Here is a 20,079-nt window from a genome sequence, read left to right as displayed (position 1 = left end):
TGCTGGCCCTGGGAGCTGCTGTGCCATGTCCAGCCACTTCTCACCTCTGTGCTACCACCCATGACTGCACCCTGGGGCTGCTGGTCAGGGAGGGCAGGCTGTCCCTTGTGGAAGGGAAGCTTGAGGCAAAGTGTGGCCCCTATCTCTATCCCACATTGGTTGGTGTGAAGACGCTCTGAAGTGTGTAGGGCCTAGTGCCAGGTACTGATCACTTTTAATTCTGAGAAGCCAACAGTGTGGGGGCTTTACAAGGCCCTGGTCTCAGCAGCCTACAGTCCAGCTGGGCAAGTGAAGGGAAACAACAAAAGGAAAGGGATGGATGGGGGAGGTGAGGCCCAAGCTATGGGTGCTGGAACAATTTGCACAGTTGAGGTTCTGAGAGCCATTGAACCAAAATGTAAACCCAGAATAGGATATAAATAACTGCAAGCTAGGGGTGCAACAGCACCCCTAGTTCCATCACCTATATCCTGCAGCATTAGGTGCTAGGATTTTATGCATGTTTCGGTGTCGGCACAGCTTCTGATAGGTTAAGGAGAGTGGGCTGATAGGATAGGGCTAAGGCTAACAGACCTTAAAACACAAAGATAGAAGCCTCCTGAGGGTTGGCTTCAGAGCCTGCTGTGTACTGTGTTTACCTGCAGCATTTTCCTCTTCAATGCACCTGAATTTTGACTGACATTCTGTTCCCTGTACAAGAAACTCTCACTGATGTCCTGGACACCTAGATGCTGCACAGATGGGCACATCACAAAGGCATAAACAACATGCCTACACTGGACCCATGACAGAGTTCCAGCTCAGGCTGAGGGGAAGGGGCGGGAGAGGCTAAAAATTGCAGTGGAGATGTTCAGGATTGGATTGGAGCACAGGATCTGAAACCCTGCCCGGGGTTGGGTTTCAGAGCCCAGGTTACAGTTTGAGCCCAAATGTCTGTGCTGCAGTTTTTAGGCCTGTAACCAAAGTCAGTTAACCTAGGCTCTGAGACTTGATGCTTTTTTTAGTGCAATGTAGGTGTACCCAAATGAGACCTACAAATGCATAGAGAGTGGAATCAAGGTTAACAAACACTGTATTTTGCCCTAGCGTTATGTTTTTAATGCCTGGCTTTAATGGGTTCCGGTAACAACTCATTTCTGATTGGTGCCATAGTGGGTTTTATTACTTCCTCAGATTTTGTTTTCTAGTTCACCTGTCCACACAGTGAATGTTAAATGCTTGCTGTGTGGGTTAAGAATAAGAAAATCTGAATTCTGGGAGGCCCACTTTGGTTTTGTTACAGGGAGGGTTGCAATGTGTTCTGCTACCTCATGAGTGTGCTTCCTCCTACTTGCTCTCTGTGCCCTGGAAAGGGAGCCCCTGGAGATTCCTTCTGCTCATTCAGTCCCAAGTCCATTTTAGTAGCCAGACATAGAACTGAATGAAAGTCACATTCTTTTGTGCTTTTTCTTTCCAGAAGGCATTATTCTGTTTCAATGTTAGGGAAATAGCTTTGAGAGCAAATTGGGGGAAAGGGAGAAATATTGAGAGACACACACACATTATGTTTCCATTTTGCTTTTAATGAAGGCCCTGTGGAGGTGTATTTGAAAACACAGGCCCTCCTATGCCTTCAAGGAGGGTGAGAACACTCTCTTGGCTGGTTCCAGGGCCATATGCAGTGTATGGTGGGCCAATGAAATGGGGCCTGGCTCATTCTTTTGCTTGTCTTGGCAGCCTGCTTCATAGCTTGTATTACCAGCTCTGGAACGCAACCACTGCCAAACTCTGTGTGTGTGTGTGTGTGTGTGTGTGTGTGCGCGCGCACGTGTTGAGTGTGCATGATCGCTGAAAGCACAGAAGAGACAAATGCTTCAGCTACTCAGACTTGGAATTTTTAGCATGTTTCTTGAAACTAGCATGAAAATTTCTATCTGGAGGCCTTTGCCAGAAGCCTGTGTTGGGAATTTGCTAGCTTTTACATGGAGATGTCTGGGGATATTAGGGATGTTAAACATTGGTTAATTGAATAGTTGAGTAACCTCATGAATTCTTATCGGTTAGTCAACTATTCTGTAGTCCCCGAGGGTGTGGCCGGCAGCCAGTGCACTCCAGCCTCACTCTCGAGGAGCCCCCTGCCACTCTGCACTGCTGCCTCTGTATCAGAAGCAGCAGTGCAGGGTACCGGGTGGGAGCTGGTCTCCGAGGGGAGCCAGTTCAAAAACTAGCTCCCCTTGTGGACTGGCTGCCTGTCACTCTGTGCTGCTGCATCTGATAAAGAGGCAACAATGCGGGGTGGCAGCAGCCCCTGTCTGGGGCGGGTCTGAACTCTCAGACCTTGTGCGAGCTAAAACTGAGTCAGGCTGCCTTTCCACCCAGCTCAAAATACACTTTAAATGCAGAGCCACAGCAGGGGTAAGTCCCGGATACGGATGTAATAGTGTAGTCCAGTGTTGTGCAACCTTTTTGCAACCACGACCCCCACGGCTGGGCCCAGCTGTTGGCGGCCATGTGGCACTTAGATCCAGGTGGCTGGGGGCTGGGCCTGGCTGTTAGCGGCCACACGGTGCTTAGATCTGGGCAGCTGGGGTCTGGGCCACGGGTTGTGCACCCCTGGTGTCGTCGATTAACCGATAAGCAAAAGCTTATAGATTAATTCTATAGACTGCACCAGGACTATTCAACATGCGGCCCATGATCCGTTCGTTTGCAGCCTGCGGTGCAGCTTGGGTTTATGTGGGGCTCAACACGCAGCCCACAGATGGAAGCCAAAACAAAAAAGTAGTCAATATAATGGTCTTCTGTTGATACGCATTTTAGTAGTTAAATTCCTGGACTGTCATTGCTCATTAAAAATGCTGTCATATGGGTAGAAATTGGGTAAATATTACATTTGTTTAATATCAGCAAAACTGACTTTACACCTGTCTCCCAGGTGTTGTGTAGCTTTGCCTTAATCTTTGTATTCATGCCATCAGTGTGAAAAGCTATTTGCATATATTTGCATGTACATGCAACCACACTTAAATTGCAGTGCTGTAAGTATCATTGTGGCCCCTGGAGCTTCCAAAATTGAATAGCTCTGGACTACGCGTATTTCCCCCCCACTCTATTGCCAGTAAATTTTTTAGCAGGCTGGCCAGCAGTCCAGTTCAGTCCTGGCTCGCACCAAGTCTGGGACCTACCCCCATTGCGGCTCTGCATTTAAAGTGTATTAGGAGCCAGGTTGGCAGCCTAGCTCAGTTCCAGTATCAGAGGCAGCAATGTGGGACAACAGGCAGCCAGTCCGTGAGGGGAGGTGATTTTTAAACTGGCTCCCTTCACAGATCATCTCCTACCTGGCACCCTGTGCTGCTGCCTCTGTTAGAATGAGGTGTAACAGTTAATTCGAACTAAGGACTTTGTTCGAATTACTATTTCACTGCCGCATGTAGCCGCGGGCAGTTACTTCGGACTAGTGGAATTTAAAAGTGGCGACCAGACGGGAACATGCAAATATAACCCGGGATATTTAAATCCCGGGCTTCATTTGCAACTTCGAATGCCTACATTAGCCTCCCTGGTTCGAACTAGGGGGCTAGTGTAGACATACCCTTACTCACGTTGTCTCCCAGGTTTATTTGGCTATTTGGGATTTAACAGAATCCACTGAGAAAGTACAAACTGTTGTCTCATTCTGTGGCTCATCAGCCTGTGACCTTAAAAGCCTGTGGATGTAACTGTACCTTTCTCTCACAATCTAGTATTCCCCTCCAGTGCTTTGTGGTCTTGTGTTATGGCCCTTGCTAAAGAGGAATAAATAAGAGCCCCACACCCCATCCCTCAGTGTTGCTAACTAGCCAATATCAGAATGCATGGCTGTGAGCAATGTTTTACTCACCTCCTTTCCCCCCTATACCCTGGGCTGAGTTTGCTGCCCCTGCTGCACTCCAGTGGCTGGATATCCAGTCAAATTCAGTTTGGTGCTAAGCTTTTCTGAGATTCTTCCCATTGGGATAACCATGAGAGGTGTGTAGGATATTGAGTACTTTAGGTAAATCTGACACCATATTTGCTACCCTGGAGATTGAGACCTGTAGTGCATAGCACAAGCCACTGTGTTCAGCTACATGGTTCCTCCTTAGGCCCTAGAGCAGCCCGCAGAGGAAGAAGTGGGTGGGGAGTCCATCTATCACTGACTGATCTAAAGGCAACTGAGAAAGCCATTAGCATTCAGAATATTGATCCAAACATTGAAGGATAGTTAACCTGTAGCCAGATAACTGAGGAGTACAGATGGGCTTGTTTGCTGAGCAGGGTTAGTGTAAAGTGACTAGTCCGGGTCATTTTTTGAGTGAGAGATTATTAAGGAACGCCCAGAGTTGCCGGAAGTGGTTTGAAGAATATGTATAGGGCATTCTCCCCTCTGAGTCAGCGCTCACCGTAGGTTCCCAATGCAGTGCTTGATGGTGCCAGCTTTCTGATGAAATGTCATTTAAAATAAACTCCAGTTCTGACCAGTTGTGGTCATTAAATGTTCCAGGGGATTTTTCACAGGAGTCAGGTTGTTAACCTCAGTGTCCAGGCTAAATTCCAGATGAAGTAATTACATGTTGCCTCCCTAAATTCCCCAGCTGCTTCAGTTAGAAGTAAGATGATTCTCATCTTCATGTTATAAACTGCTTTTAGCTGTGCATTGTGGTGTTGAACATTTGTCATGTTCCGCACCAGAGATGATGATGATGATGATTTGTATGTGGTAGAGCCTGGGAGTCCTAGTCATTGATCCTGTAGTGCTAGTTGCTGTGCACAGTACAGGACGGAAAGACAGCCTTTGTCCCAAAGAGCTCACAAGCTAACTAGATGGCTGCCTAGCAGTGGGGTTGGGGGCAAGAAGAGTGTGATCTTGATGTATAGCTTATTTAGTGGTTTAAAGCTTGGGATTCGTTGGGGTGGAAGGTACTGGAGAAACAGGAAGAACAAGAGTTGTTTATCTAATGGCAGTTTAGTGTGCTTGATGGATGTGGTAGGGAAGGTTGCGGGGGGAGGGGGGGAGAGGCGGCAAGGTGGAGCCATATGATATGATCTGTATCCAGAGCATGGGAAGTCACATGAAGAGGATAGATATCTGCCAAGTTAGAAAGCAGTAGGGATGGTTGCTCTTTGATGGATTGTGTATTTGGAGGACTCTAATGCAACCTGAGCTGTATTTGGGGGCTTCACTGTTAGACTGAGCATGTCTGATACTCCTGTAGGTTTGTAACAAATGTTCTGTTTTAAAAGATCCTGTTTGCAGCAGCGCTGGAGATAAATTCACAAATGCAGCCCAAGAGGCTGAGCTGAGCAGCGTGGCTAAGCAGTGGCACTTTCTGCTGACCGGATAGGGCTGCGGAATGGCCATCTTTTGGGGATTCTGTCTCTGATAGAAAGGTGGGCAGAGGGGCTGTCTCTCTGATGAGGTATGAGGACAAGCAGTGGGGCTGTCTCACTCACACATCTAGGGAGGGGAGGTAGACAGCAAGGCTGTTTTGTTGGATTTGTGCTCTAGTAAAACCTTCATAATAAGCCCAAAGGCAGAGCTATCTCTCTGTGAGAGACTCTTGTGGTATTTCTGCCATCTGTGTGAAAATAAACAGAAGTTCAAGGCAGAGCCAGACCCTTCCCACACCGGAAATGGGCTCTGGCTTCTATCTCCTGGAGAGCAATCCCCCTTAGCCACTTTGTTTCCCTGCCACAATCATCAGGGCCCTGAGGGGGGTGGGAGCTTCCCTGGGGCCCAAGAATTCAGGGAAAAGGCATTGCCAGGATGGGAGTTTATAAAGTCTGTTGCCTATGACTATTCACATCCTATCCTCTTGCAAGGGCATCTGGGTGGGTGTCTCTGGGAAGGGCATTGATGTTGCTTATTAAGTCAGAACAGATACAGGGTCTGGCTCTTCAATGTGCTTTCCTGACTTAAGCTGGAAAAGCTTTTGCACTTATAGTAATAGAAATGTAGCCGTGTTATCTGGTGTAGCTGAAGCAAAATGCAGGACTATGTAGCACTTTAAAGACTAACAAGATGGTTTATTAGATGATGAGCTTTCGTGGGCCAGACCCACTTCCTCAGATCAAATAGTGGAAGAAAATAGTCACAACCATATACAGGCAGACCCCGGGTTACGTACAAGATAGGGACTGTAGGTTTGTTCTTAAGTTGAATTTGTATGTAAGTCAGAACTGGTACATATTGTAGGGGAAACTCTAGCCAAACGTTTCTCCAGAGCTCAGTTTTATTCTCCCACACCTCACTTCCCTCAGTCCTTTATTCTCAAGCTGAGGTGTCTGCTGAGAAAAGCCGCTCCTCATCTCCCTGATCTGCTGGGGGGGGGGGGGCGCTAGCTTCGCGTCTCCCTGGTCTGCTGGGGGGAAGCAGCTAGTGCGGGGTTCCCTCACCCCGTTTGTAAGTAGGGATCCGATGTAAGTTGGATCCATGTAACCCGGGGACTGACTGTATACCAAAGGATACAATTAAAAAAAATGAACACATATGAAAAGGACAAATCACATTTCAGAACAGAAGGGGGATGTGGGGTGGGGGGGAAGGAAGGTAAGTGTCTGTGAGTTAATGATATTAGAGGTGGGGAAAGGTAGATGTCAGTGAGCTAATGGTATTAGAGGTGATAATTGGGGAAGCTATCTTTGTAATGGGTAAGGTAGTTGGGGTCTTTGTTCAATCCCCCCAGAGAGTGTCGAATTTTAGCATGAATGACAGTTCAGAGGATTCCCTTTCAAGTGCAGATGTAAAAGGTCTTTGTAGCAGAATGCAGATAGTTAAGTCATTGAGACAGTGTCCTTTCTGGTTGAAATGGCAAGAAATTGTTTTTTCTTTGTGATCCTGTCTGATATCTATTTTGTGGGCATTAATCCTTTGGCGAAGTGTCTGAGACGTTTGTCCAATGTACATAGCAGACGGACACTTTCGGCACATGATAGCATAAATTATATTTCTGGATGCGCAGGAATATGTGTTCTTGATCTTATAACTCACTTGGTTAGGTCCAATAATGGTATCAGAAGAATGAATATGTGGACAAAGCTGGCAACGGGGCTTGTTGCAAGGGAAGGTACCAGGGTTGGTATTAGTGTGGTATGTCCTGTGGTTGTTGGTAAGAATCATCTTGAGATTAGGTGGTTGTCTATAGGAGACTGTGGGTCTGTCTCCCAGAGCCTCTTGGAGTATGGTATCCTGTTCCAGTATAGGCTGTAGTTTATTGATAATGTGTTGGACAGGTTTAAGTTGGGAGTTGTAGGTGATGACAAGTGGTGTTCTATTGTTGGTTTTCTTGGGTCTGTCTTGAAGTAGATGGTTTCTAGGTATTCGTCTGGCTCTTTCAATTTGCTTTTTTATTTCTCCGGGTGGGTAGTTGAGATTTATAAATGCTTGGTAGAGATCCTGAAGCTTCTGGTCTCTGTCAGTGGGATTAGAGCAGATGCGGTTGTATCGAAGGGCTTGGCTATAGATGATGGATCGTATGGTGTGTTCTGGATGGGAGCTGGAAGCATGTAGGTAACTGTATGAGTCAGTGGGTTTTCTGTAGAGAGTGGTGTCTAATTTTCCATTGCTTTGCACTTATAGGTTACTCATGCCATATTGGGCATACAGAGGCTACCATACTGCAGCATGCTCCTGGTTTAGCTAATCTGACATCCCATCTCTGACAGTGATTTATGTAGTGAACATAAGAATGGCCATACTGGGTCAGACCAAAGGTCCATCCAGCCCATTATCCTTTCTGCTGACAGTGGCTAATGCCAGCTGTCCCAGAGGGAGTGAACCAAACAGGTAATGACCAAGCAATCTCTCTCCTGCCATCCATCTTCACCCTCTGACAAACAGAAGCTAGGGACACTATTCCTTACCCATACTGGCTAATAGCCATTAATGGTCCTAACTTCTATGAATGTATCTAGTTCTCTTTTAAACCCTGTTATAGTCACAACCTCCTCAGGCAAGGAGTTCCACAGATTGACTATTCACGGTGTGAAGAAGAACTTCTTTTTATTTGTTTTAAACCTACTGCCCATTAATTTCATTTGGTGGCCCCTAGTTCTTATATTATGGGAACAAGTAAATAACTTGTGCGTATATTAGTGCCTTGTCAGAGAGAGGGGGTTTATTTCCTGAGCTATCCCAGTTTGTGACTATACCCTAAAAGCCCAGAGCGCCTTCATGGTTTTGTCTTTGCTGACATCACTATAGCTGATTTTCTGATGTACTCAACATACGTGACTCCTTTACATCAGAAAGATTCACATTAATATAGCACACACAAGACCAGTGGTTTCCATTAAAGTTAGCATTTGTCAGTATCTAGCACAGAGTTATTGGAGGCCACATCTCCACTTACCAGAGGATCCATGCTCTGGCAATCTATCTTTTGGGGTTCGATTTAGCTGACCTAGTAAAGATCCACTAAATTGAACAGTCATGAGGAGTACAGGAAGTCAACCGGAGAGTTTCTTCCATCAAGCTCCCACTATGCAGCCACCCCATAATATCAATGTATGGTATGTTGACTCCAGCTACGACAATTGTGTAGCTGGAATTGCGTTTCTTACATTGATTTTCTCTGCTAGCATACACCTGCCCTGAGAGGATAAAATACATCTGCAGGTATTGGAGACAGCCGTGTTCTAGTTACTGGCAAATAATCTAATGATGATCACAGACTTTTTATCAGTTTAGTCTAAGGGTGTTAAAATACGTTAATTTTTGTAAATGTGTAACTGCTGAAATTGTATCAGAGGCAGCAATGTGGGGGGCAGACAGCTCCATGGGAGCTGCCACGGCAGGGAGGCAGCAACATAGGGAGGAGTAGTGTGCAAGGCTCCCCATGAGTACCGGCTCCTGCCTGCTCCCCCACCCGCGCCACTGCCTCTGTGGGAGACAGGAGCATGGGGTGGGGCAAGGTGGCTCTGTGGGAGTCGGCCTACACGGGGAGCCAGCTTAAAAGACAGCTCCCCATGCGCATCAGCTTCCGCTGCCGGACTGCGTGTAATCATTAGGATTAACTGATAAGCCCACGCTCATCAACTAATCGTGTAAATGGGTACACATTCACATCCCGAATTTAGACTGCATCCTTTTCTGTGGTATTCTTCTGAGTATTCATTACTTTGAAGTCTGAAAGCGATCTAAGGGTTATAGATATTGTTTTTCAAAATAATGTGTCCTAGGACTTGTATTGCAGGAATGGGCAAATAGTAGCTCAGCAGGCCTTCTGTAAACCATGTATGTGAAAATTATGTATATATACAGAGTATTCTGCATTCGTGATAAAGTGAGGAACATTTGCATGAGAATGAGAGAGTATTCAATTATATTAGATAACAGAAGGAAAACTCTATTGCATTCTAAGGCACTCAGCGTATTGAATGCTTAGTTTTTATTTAATATCTACAAATTAATAACATTTAACATAGCAATTCTCTGGGGACTACCCTTGATGGGGAGGGAAGGCTTGTTACTACTGTGACCCTGAGAGCTATGGTGCTGGAAGGCTTTGCTTGCTGACAGGGTTACCCAACCAAGATAGGTCAGAGGGTAGGGAAGATATTGAAAGAAACTTACTGATCCTGTGGGTTGGGGGAAGAATGTTAGACCAACATCCTATTGTTTTTGTTTTTAAAGTTGAGTTATGGAAACACAACAAGGTAGCCATTCAGACAAACAATGTGCCAAATAATGGACTCTGTCATGGAGAAATGACAAGGGAGCCACCAGGAACCCAATATTCTGACAGGTTCTTTCCTGACAGTAAAATGAACTAGGAAAGTGAATTTCTGCAACATTTTAACAATGGGCTGAACAACAACCAAAGTAAGGGTACGTCTAGACTACATGCCTCTGTCGCCAGAGGCATGTAGATTAGGCTACCCGACAGAGTAAAATGAAGCGGCGATTTAAATAATCGCCGCTTCATTTAAATTTACATGGCTGCCGCTTTGAGCCGACAAGCAGCTGATCAGCTGTTTGTCGGCTCAGCGCGATAGTCTGGACGCTCCCCTGCCGACATCAAAGGGAGCTGTCGACAACCCAGGTATGCCTCATCCCAGGCATACCTGGGTTGTCGACAGCTCCCTTTGATGTCGGCAGGGGAGCGTCCAGACTATCGCGCTGAGCCGACAAACAGCTGATCAGCTGCTTGTCGGCTCAAAGCGGCAGCCATGTAAATTTAAATGAAGCGGCGATTATTTAAATCGCCGCTTCATTTTACTCTGTCGGGTAGCCTAATCTACATGCCTCTGGCGACAGAGGCATGTAGTCTAGACGTACCCTAACACACACAAACAGATGGATATAATCTCAGAAGCTGTGGTTTACAGAACTGGCAAAACATCAAAAATTAAAATTTAGCCATTATATGTCCAAGGAGGCAAGATTGGTGCCACTTAGAGATAGCAGCATTATAATTTTCAAAGCAGAAAAAATGCTTATAGACTGGGTGCCCATTGGCATCTGATTGCCCCGAACTAGGCGTCAAACACAGTACATGAAAATGGGAGTTACTCAATGTTACTCACCAACAGAAAACTATGATGATGAGATTAAAGATCAGTTCTACAAATGCCAATTGACATTAAGAACATAAGAACAGCCATACTGGGTCAGCCCAAAGGTCCATCTAACCCAGTATCCTGTCTTCCAACAGTGACTGATGCTAGTTGCCCCAGAGGGAATGAACAGAACAGGTAGTCCTCAAATGAACCATCACCTGCCACCCATTCCCAGCTTCTGACAGACAAAGCTTATGGACAACATTCCTGCCCATCCTGGCTAGTAGGCATTGATAGACCTGTCTTCCAATAATTTTTCTAGGTCTTTTTTGAACCCTGTGAAAGTCCTGGTCTTCACAATTTCCTCTATCAAGGAGTTCCACAGGTTGACTGTGCATTGTGTGAAGAAATATGTCCTTTTGTTTGGTTTAAACCTGCTACCTATTAATTTCATTTATTGACCCTAGTTCTTATGTGATTGGAACAAGTAAATAACTTTACCCTATTCACTTTCTCAATGCCAGTCATGATTTTATAGACCTCTATCATTCCCCCCTTAGTCCCCTCTTTTCTAAGATGAAAAGTACTAGTCTTTTTAATTTCTCTTCACGTAACAGCCATTCCAAACCCCTAATTTTTGTTGCCCGTTTCTGAACTTTTTCTAATGTTAAGATATCTTTTTTGAGATTTTTTTGCCTGTTGCTGCACATTGAGTCAATGTTTTAGGAGAACTATCCATTATTACACCAAGATCTCTCTCTTGAATGGTAACAGCTAATTTAGTCCCCATCATTTTGTATATATAGTTGGGATTATGTTTTCCAATATCTATTACTTTGCATTTATCAACATTAAAATTTATTTGCCATTTTGTTGCCCAGTCACCTAATTTTGTAAAGTCCTTTTTGTAGCTCTTCACAGTATTATCTCTCTTGAGGAGTTTCGTAGCAACTGCAAATTTTGCCACCTCACTGTTTACACCTTTCTCCAGATCATTTATGAATGTGTTGAATAGGATTGATCCCAGAACAGACCCATATGGGATAGGGACATGATAGTATAAATGTGTAAATGGTTAACCAATGACACTGCTGACACTGCTGATTTGAAAGCCACTGGCACTGGGCTGCATGCAGCATTTCAAAGTGGCAGTGCCACGTGGAGCCGGGGATCATCTGGGGACTCCCCCACTAATCTCGGGCTTCATGCGGCAGTGCTGCTTTGAAACGCTGAAGGGAGCACGGGGCCAGCAGGGGACTGCTTGAATCCCCTGCTGGCCCTGTGCTCCCTGCAGCGCTTTCGCCTTTGAAGTGTAGCAACAGCAAATTGCATCAACTATTTGATTAGCCGATTACATTTAACATCCCTGTTACAAACTACAGTTAGTAGTTCTGCAGTTTCACATTTGAGTTCTCTTGGGTGAATGCCATCTGGTCCTGGTGACTTGTTACTGTTCAGTTTATCAATTTGTTTCTCTAATGACACCTCAGTCTGTGACAATTCCTCAGATTTATCACCTAAAAAGAATGACTCAGGCTTGGGAATCTCCCTTGCATTCTTAGCCATGAAGACCAATGCAAATAATTCATTTATTTTCTCCACAATGACATTATTGTCCTTAAGTGCTCCTTTAGCATCTTGATCATTCAATGACCCCACTGGCTGTTTAGCAGGCATCCTGCTTCTGATCTGCTTAAAAAAAGTTTTGCTATTACTTTTTGGGTTTTTGGCTAGCTATTCTTCAAATTCCTTTTTGGCCTTCCTTTATTATATTTTTACACTTAATTTTCCAAAGTTTATCTTCCTTTCTATTTTCCTCACTAGGATTTATCATCCACTTTTTAAACAATGCCTTTTTATCTCTCACTGTTTCTTTTACTTCATTGTTAAGCTAAGTGGCACTTTTTTGGTTCTCTTACTGTATTTTTTAATTTGGGGGTATACATTTAAGTTGAGCCTCTATTATGGTATCTTTGAAAGGTTGCCATGCAGCTTGCAGGGATTTTACTTTTGACGCTGTACCTTTTCATTTCTGTTTAACCTCCTCATTTGTATGCAGTTCCCTTTTCTGAAATCAAATGCCACAGTGTTGGGCTGCTATTGTGTTTTTCTCATCACAGGGACGTTAAAATTAATTATGTTATGGTCACTATTTCCAAGCGGTCCAGCTATAGTCACTTCTTAGACCAGATCCTGCACTCCATTTAGGACTAAATCAAGAATTGCCTCTCCTCTTGTTGGTTCGAGAACCAGCTGCTCCAAGAAGCAGTCACATGACCACATGATTTGTGCTTGTTAGTGAGGACTTAAAGGGAAAAGTTGTGGATGATAGCAACAGAGAGGAGACAGCAATGGGTGGGCATAAGTTTGGTTGCCAAACTCAGAATGGTAAAAGATTGGTAGAACTGTGCTTGGTATCAGTGATCATAAATTATGGAACACTGTTCCTCTGCAAATATATCCACAAAGTAATTTGGAATGCCCAAGCTGGAATTATCAGAAACAAGACTGACCATCTGTGTATTGGAAGGAAATTTAGATCAGCTCTCCACAATGTCAAAACACACAGAGAAGCTAGTGTCTGATTCAGTATTGCCATACAATTGATTACAATTTGTATGGCAATACTGAAGATCCATACTTTCCCTCATCCTCTCACATCTAATATATTTGCTAGATGTGCCTTAGCCTTTTTATTTTGTTTCTACATTATATTTTTTTGTATTCATCTGTAGCAATTTGTCCATGTTTCCACTCTTTGTAGGATTCCTTTTTGATTTTCACATCATTAAAGAGCTCCTGATAAAGCCATTTTGACCTCTTACTACTCTTCTGTTTTTCCTTTCATTGGGATAGTTTGCTGTTGTGTCTTTAAGATATCTCTCTTAGGGGAACTGCCTGCTCTCCTGAACTTGTTTTTTTTCCTTAGATTTTCTTCCCAGATGATGTTGCCTTTAAAAACAGTGGATAGGAAATGTCAGACTTGTAAGTACATATAGAAGTCCCCAAAAGATATATTAAATTAATTCTGAGCTGTTCAAAGTTCTGTGGTTGTGTGCCTTGGAAAAAGTCTACAAAGGTCAACAGCCTTTTGGCAGTCTGTGTTCTTTAAATTAGTGCCTTTCTAACCTAGAGGAACAGTTTATTCAGGAAATTAGAATTTGGGGTTGGCACTTGACAGAGTGGGGCCTAGGACAGAACATTTTCTCATCTCTTGAGGGAGCAAAATGATGTAGCCATAAATCAGGTTGGAAAGAATAAAAGGAGAATGATATGTTGCTTCACTGGTCTGCTGTATGGGGGTGAGGGGGAATTGTTTTGAATGTCTGTGAAATGTAACCAGTTCTAAACATGTAGAATTATAGCTGGCCAGTGCTAGAATTTTCGAATGGAGATGTTACTATCTTACTTCGTTTTCTGTCTTTGGAGCCTCAATGAGCTGATACTCTGTCTCTTCCTGTGCCACATAAAATTACTTCATTTTTTGTCTCTCATTTCTCTTTTATACCAAGTAAGTTGGAATATTGGAAGAACATCCATTTTTATCAAGTAGCATTAGTCCAGCAAGACTATTCATTAATTGAGACTATATAATTTATTTATTCGTTTTCTCTTTTCAAAGCAAAAATGTCCTAGTATCTGAGAGAATTTTTTATTGAACACCTCTAATCCTTTCTATTACCTTTTTGTTTCTTCTCTGTCCCTGTGGCCAAAGCTGAGTGCTGGATTCTGAGAGGACACACCCTGACTTACGATAATGCCCTTATCAGGTTTCCAGTACTACTTTCTGTTCATAGACACTATTGCTTTTGTGACTGTTGCTGCATGGTTAGCAGATGCCCTTCTGTGCACTGCTCAATGTGACCTCTCCATTAGAGGTTGCACAAAGAGAGCATATTAGAGAGCATAAAGATTTCAAATTGTTCTTTCTAATGTGAGTCACGTTATCACCTGCTGCCACCATGCTGTCCATTTCCCATGTGGTGTTAGTATTGCACCCTGACAACTGCCTAGGCTGAATTTATACAACCAGCTCTACAATTGTTGGTAGACTGTGTAGATGGGACCCTCTAATGCTCCTTGTTTAGCTGGTCCTTCTTCCTCCCAGCTCTCTGGGTAATAGGACATGCCAGAGAGCCTTGCCCACATTCTCTAGCACTATGTACATGGCTTGAGTATGCTGTCTGCCAAGGCAGTGGGGGTAGAAGCCCAGACTTTCCCAGAATGCACAGAATCAAATCCAGTTATGCAAGTCATGAGTGTCATGCACAAACATGGTGATGTGGTTTGGTTGTGTCCATGCAGTAGCTTTTTTCACAACATGTGTTCCCTCTAAACTTTTCCATCGATGTGTGGAATATTTTTTCCATGTGCCCTGAGGCATGTGCAAATGTGCATCACCAGGAGAAACAAAAACCTAGCTGTGAGTGCTCTGCTGATCAGCTGGGATGCATTGGAATCTTCTGAGAGGCTGCACAAGCACATGGCGTACAGGGAACACTGGACACAACTGCCTCACATTGCTTGGTCCTGCCATGAGTGCTGGGGACTGGATTAGACCTCGCAAGGTTCCTTCCAGTTCTGTGATTCTATGTATGTTGTAATTTTGGTCATTTGTAAGCATTGGCCTTGTTACAGAAATACAAATATAGTTACAGTGTAGATCAGGGATGGGCAAAAAGGCCTCCGTGGCTGGATCTGGCCTGCCAAGTGAGTTGATCCACCCGCAGAGGCCCTGCTGCTCCCAGGCCAATCAGGGTCTGGGGGTAGGGGGGAAGCACACAAAGTTTCCTCCCACCTTGCCCCCAACCTGCAAGAAGTGAGCAGCACTTAGAAGGGCCGTGCACTCCTGGCAGGGTGGAAGGAGACTTTGTGTGCTCCCCTTGCCCCCAAGCCCTGATTGGTCTGGTGGCACGGGGAGTGCGTGAAATCTCCTCCTGCCTTGCAAGGGGTGCGGTGCTTCTAAGTACCACACGCTCCTTGCAGTACAGGGGCAGGGTGGGAGGAGACTTCATGCACTCCCCTCGCCCTCAGGCCAATTGGGGTTTGGGGGCAGGGGGAGTGTGTGAAGTCTCCTCCGGCGTTGCAAGGGGCTCAGCACTTAAAGTCAACCACCAGCTGGGGCAGGGAGCAAGAGATTTCACATGCTACCTCTCCCCAGGCCCTGATTGACCTGGGGGCAGCAGGGGGGAGCACGCAAAGTCTCCTCCCATCACTAGAGGCACAAGTACCTAGAGGGAACCTCCAGCTGTTCAAAACAGCTGGCGGTTCTCTCTGGGGCGGGGGGGCAAAGACTTTGCATGCTCCCCCTACCCCGAGTCTGTGGGTGGGGGACCAGTCTGTGGGTGGGGAAGCACGGAAGTGTCCTGGCCCCACCCCTTCTAGGATGGCCCAGGGCTACTTCAAAAATTTCTGAAGTGGCTCCCAGTCAAAAATTATTGCCTACCCCTGGTGTAGATGGTACCCAGTTGTTCTCTGTATACTCTGTTGGTCTCAGAACTCATTCACTCTTCCATGGTCTTCCTTCTTCTCATCTAATTAAAGAACTTCTTATTCTTTTTAATAGATTAGCTCCTTTTCATATTTCCTTTTAGCTCTCCTCATTCTTCAGCTTGTAACTGTCCTGCCAGAGTTTGCCCCAGTCTATTTGCTTCACCTGGCTTGGATTTCTCTCCCCCCCCCCCCCCACTTTTTAATTTGTTTTTGGCCAAAATAAACTCTTGTATCTGAGGATTTTTCCTTTCTTTTTGTTTGTTTTGGAGAACGGATCTCATCTGTGATTCTAAGTTAGTCTTATGCAGCCTTCATGCTGTTTCTGTGTCTTTTAGTTCCTAGCATTTTCCTTTATCTTCAGTCAGGAAAAGTCCCCCTTCTTAAATTTCACAGGCTGTCAGTTTGTTCCTCCGTAGAGGATGTCATAATCAATGCATATTATCATAATTGTTGATGGCTCCTTGGTATATACTTCCTGCACCAATGCCTGAAAATTACTTAGAACTATGTTTAGAGTAGACTCTGATCTTGTCAGATCCTGAACAAGATGTTTCAAGAAGCAGTCACCTGTAGTATCAAGACATTGTTCTCCAGAGCACATCCTGAAGGAACCATTGATCCATTGACCTCTAAGTAGCTGAAGTTGCCCTTTAACACTCTTGTCTTTTGTTGTCTCTGTCTGATTTCTCTTCCCATTCTGATCTGCAGATGTGCCCCTCCTGCTAGAGTTAATTTCTTTTGACCTAGGGATTTTATTCACATAGGTTCTGCCTGATGTTCCTCCTCTTGTAGGTATTTTCTCTCAAGGAGATTGTGGACTCCTCTGTGGGGAACACTGTGGAGGCTCCCAAGCCTCTATGACCAAACCTAACTTTCCCTCTATCATTCATTGTCAGGATTTGCAATATTCCAACCATGTCTTACACAGTAGTGCTAGAAGCTTAGACGTATAGAAGCTTCAGGGGGTAGCCGAGTTAGTCTGTACAGGATAAACTTACAAAACAAAAACTGGTCTGGTAAAGTGCTACCTGACTAGTTTTTGTCTTACAAGTATAGTTATTCTTGTGCCTCTTTTCCTGCTCTGCCTCTCTCCGCTGCAGCCTTCCCTGAGAGGAACTAGTTACCAATTGATACTGGTGTTTACAAAGCCCCTTATCTGCAGCCCTTTCCTTTTTTACTCTAGGCTCTCTGCAGTATACACTGTTACTGTTCACTATGGGTATGTCTAGACTACATGGCTCCGTCGACGGAGCCATGTAGATTAGTTTACTAGACATAGGAAAATGAAGCAGCGATTTAAATAATCACTGCTTCATTTACATCAAAATGGCTGCCATGCTGTGCCGATCAGCTGTTTGGCGGCACAGTGCGGTAGTTTGGACGCTCCGCACAAGGCATAATGGGGCGGTCAACAAGAGCTTCCCTTGTCGACCGCGGAGCATCCAGACTACCGTGCTGTGCCGCCAAACAACTGATCGGCACAGCGCGGCAGCCATTTTGATGTAAATGAAGCATCGCCGCTTCATTTTCCTATGTCTTGAAACCTAATCTACATGGCTCCGTTGATGGAGCCATGTAGTCTACACATACCCTTAGTGTGTTTTAATCTACTCAGTGTGGCCACATAGCTGGGGAGTGGGAGGTGCCATGGTATAGCTGGGGCTGTTTCTCTAGTTGATAATGTAACTGTCAGAGTTGGTCGTGACTGAGTTCTTGTGGGAGGACTCTCAAATGTTGGTAGATTTTGTGTCTGTGCTGCGTTCCTTCTGGGACTTGAGTGTGGCTCACCAATTACAATATACAAGGAGTGGTAACACTGGGGAATGGTATCTCTTCCTCAAGCACATTTGTCTTTTGTAAGGAATGGGAGTACAATGGCCTTTTTGGTGTTTTTTTGTGATGGGAAGGGTGGGATGAAATGCACTTACTCTGACACAGGCTCAAATTGCAGCATCAGAGCACAGGGAAGGGGAATTGGTTCTTCTTTGTTCTGAGATTGTACATGTCTCTTCACCTCCTCAGTAGCACCACAGAGATGTGGGGAAAGAGCCTTCATAACAGATTAGCTCAGTGGCCCTGACACCTGGTGCTCCTGAGGTATAGGAGTGAGAGCAGAAAGGGAGAGAGCAGCTGCTCCCCTTTATTCAGACCCTATTGGATTCTGGAGTAAGCTGTGCTTTCTCCAGTTTGTGGGACTCCATGGCTAATGGCCCGTGTCTTGGTCTCTCCCTAGAGCCTGGAGCTGCTTTCCCTGCTATGATGCCAGGGCAGATTCCAGATCCATCCCTGACAGCTGGCGCTCTGCCAGGGCTTGGCCCTTTGACGGGACTCCCTGGCACCACCCTGACGGTGGAAGAGCTGAAGTACGCTGACATCCGCAACATTGGGGCCATGATCTCGCCACTGCATTTCCTGGAGGTAAAACTTGGAAAAAGGTCCCAGCCTGTGAAAAGTGAGGTGAGTTCTGAGGGGAATTCTGCAAGCCCTGCCTGCCTTCTTCAGGGGGCTGCTCTAAAGGCTCCGTAGACTGACGCCCTCTATCCATGGATAGTAGCAGGACAAGCTTTTCCCCTCATGCTACTTCTCCCCAAGCAAAGAGCACCTTGAGATCATCACTAAAAGGCACATTTTCTAACCCTTTTATTCATTCTCATGATGCTTCTCTGCACCCTCTCCAGTTTATCAACATCCTTCTTGAATTGTGAACGCCAGAGCTGGACACAGCATTACAATTGCCACAGTGCCAAATACAGAGATAAAATAACCTCTCGCCTGCTCTTAGTATTCCCTGTTTATACATCCAAGGATTATATTTGTAATTTGGCCACAGCATCACAATGAGATCTGAGATTCAGCTGATTTTTTACCATAATCCCCCCAAACTTTTTCAGAGTCCCTTTGCTTCCCTTATCAATGTTTTACAGTGCTTAGCTTCTGATTTATATTCATTATTATCAACTTAATCTTTCTTCCATTTCTTATATACTGTATATTTTTTTTATACCTTGTACTGTGGTGCACAAAATCGGAATTACACAGTGAGCATCAAAGTTCTTTGCTCCAAGTTTTCCATATATGGCTGCAGATTGTGATTACCTACCTGACTTACTTTGAGCTGATTTTTTCCATGGGTTCTGAGCAATTGCAATTCCCAGTGACTTCAAATTGGAGCTCCAAGTGCTTAGCCACTGTGAATGTGAGGCCCAATGTACAAGAAGTTGGGAACCCGAAAATCAGTGAAAGTTTTAGCCTCTGTCAGAAGCATTAAAAGGTCCAATAGCAACCCCCTTGCTTTGTTCAGTTGCTACTGTATGGAAAGTTTTCAGGCTGCCACAAGGTTTTTGCATGTACTTCAAGTTCCATAGTCTGCCAAGCCAGTGGTTAGAAGACAGAGGGGTCTTGGACCAAACACTTTCAAGCAGTTGTCCTTTCTTTAATCAGTATAGGTACTACCAAAGCTTTAGTCCAGTTACATGCTTGCAGTACCACTGACATTTAATCCAGCTGTACAGAGGGAAACTGGGCCAATTCTGAGTAAATGATATTGTGATCGGATGCACCGGGTTGCAACCACAATGAAATTTGGCCCAGACATCCCTCAGTCCAGGCAGAGGGAAACCAGGCCAAATGATGTTACAGCCTGATGCACAGAGATTCTCTCACTGTACATCAGACTGCAGCGGAGTCTGACATGATTTTGTCTCCTGGCAGAACCAGCGTGTGCATTGTTGGTAAAAGGGGAAAACTCACTGGCCGAGGGAGACCTGTGCTCACCGTGGAAGGGGGGCAGGATGTGTGAGAACCAGAACAGAGCCCCTGCTGGGGGAAGTACCAGTATTTGCCCCCTCCCAAGGAATATCTGAATTTGTACTGCTGGTATCAGGCACTCCTGCACTGTGATAGCTGGTGAAAGTTCTGTGCTGCTTGCAGGTGTCAGTATGTAGGGGAGAAGGAACAGCAACACTGTAGGGCAGGGAGTCTGTTTTTAGGCCAGTGGGATTAAACAAGCTATTACCAAAAATCTACATTTCACCCATTACATAGCATGGGGGTTATGAATGTCCAGCTCATCACCCACAAATGCCTCTG

General features: G+C 45.0%; 1 protein-coding gene across 1 annotated transcript in view; it reads left to right on the top strand.

Annotated features, from left to right (window-relative positions):
* The window catches only part of JDP2 (Jun dimerization protein 2), a 42,541-nt gene that overhangs the window by 1,094 nt on the left and 21,368 nt on the right, over positions 1-20,079 (top strand). The window contains exon 2 of the mRNA XM_075926856.1: positions 18,224-18,447. Coding sequence (XP_075782971.1) covers positions 18,247-18,447 — 201 coding nt within the window. The 5' untranslated portion in view covers positions 18,224-18,246. The remainder of the gene's footprint in view (positions 1-18,223; positions 18,448-20,079) is intronic.

Source organism: Pelodiscus sinensis, chromosome 4 (genome assembly GCF_049634645.1).
Source record: "Pelodiscus sinensis isolate JC-2024 chromosome 4, ASM4963464v1, whole genome shotgun sequence".
In the NCBI taxonomy this organism is placed as follows: domain Eukaryota; kingdom Metazoa; phylum Chordata; order Testudines; family Trionychidae; genus Pelodiscus; species Pelodiscus sinensis.
This window is presented reverse-complemented; position numbering and strand designations above follow the sequence as displayed.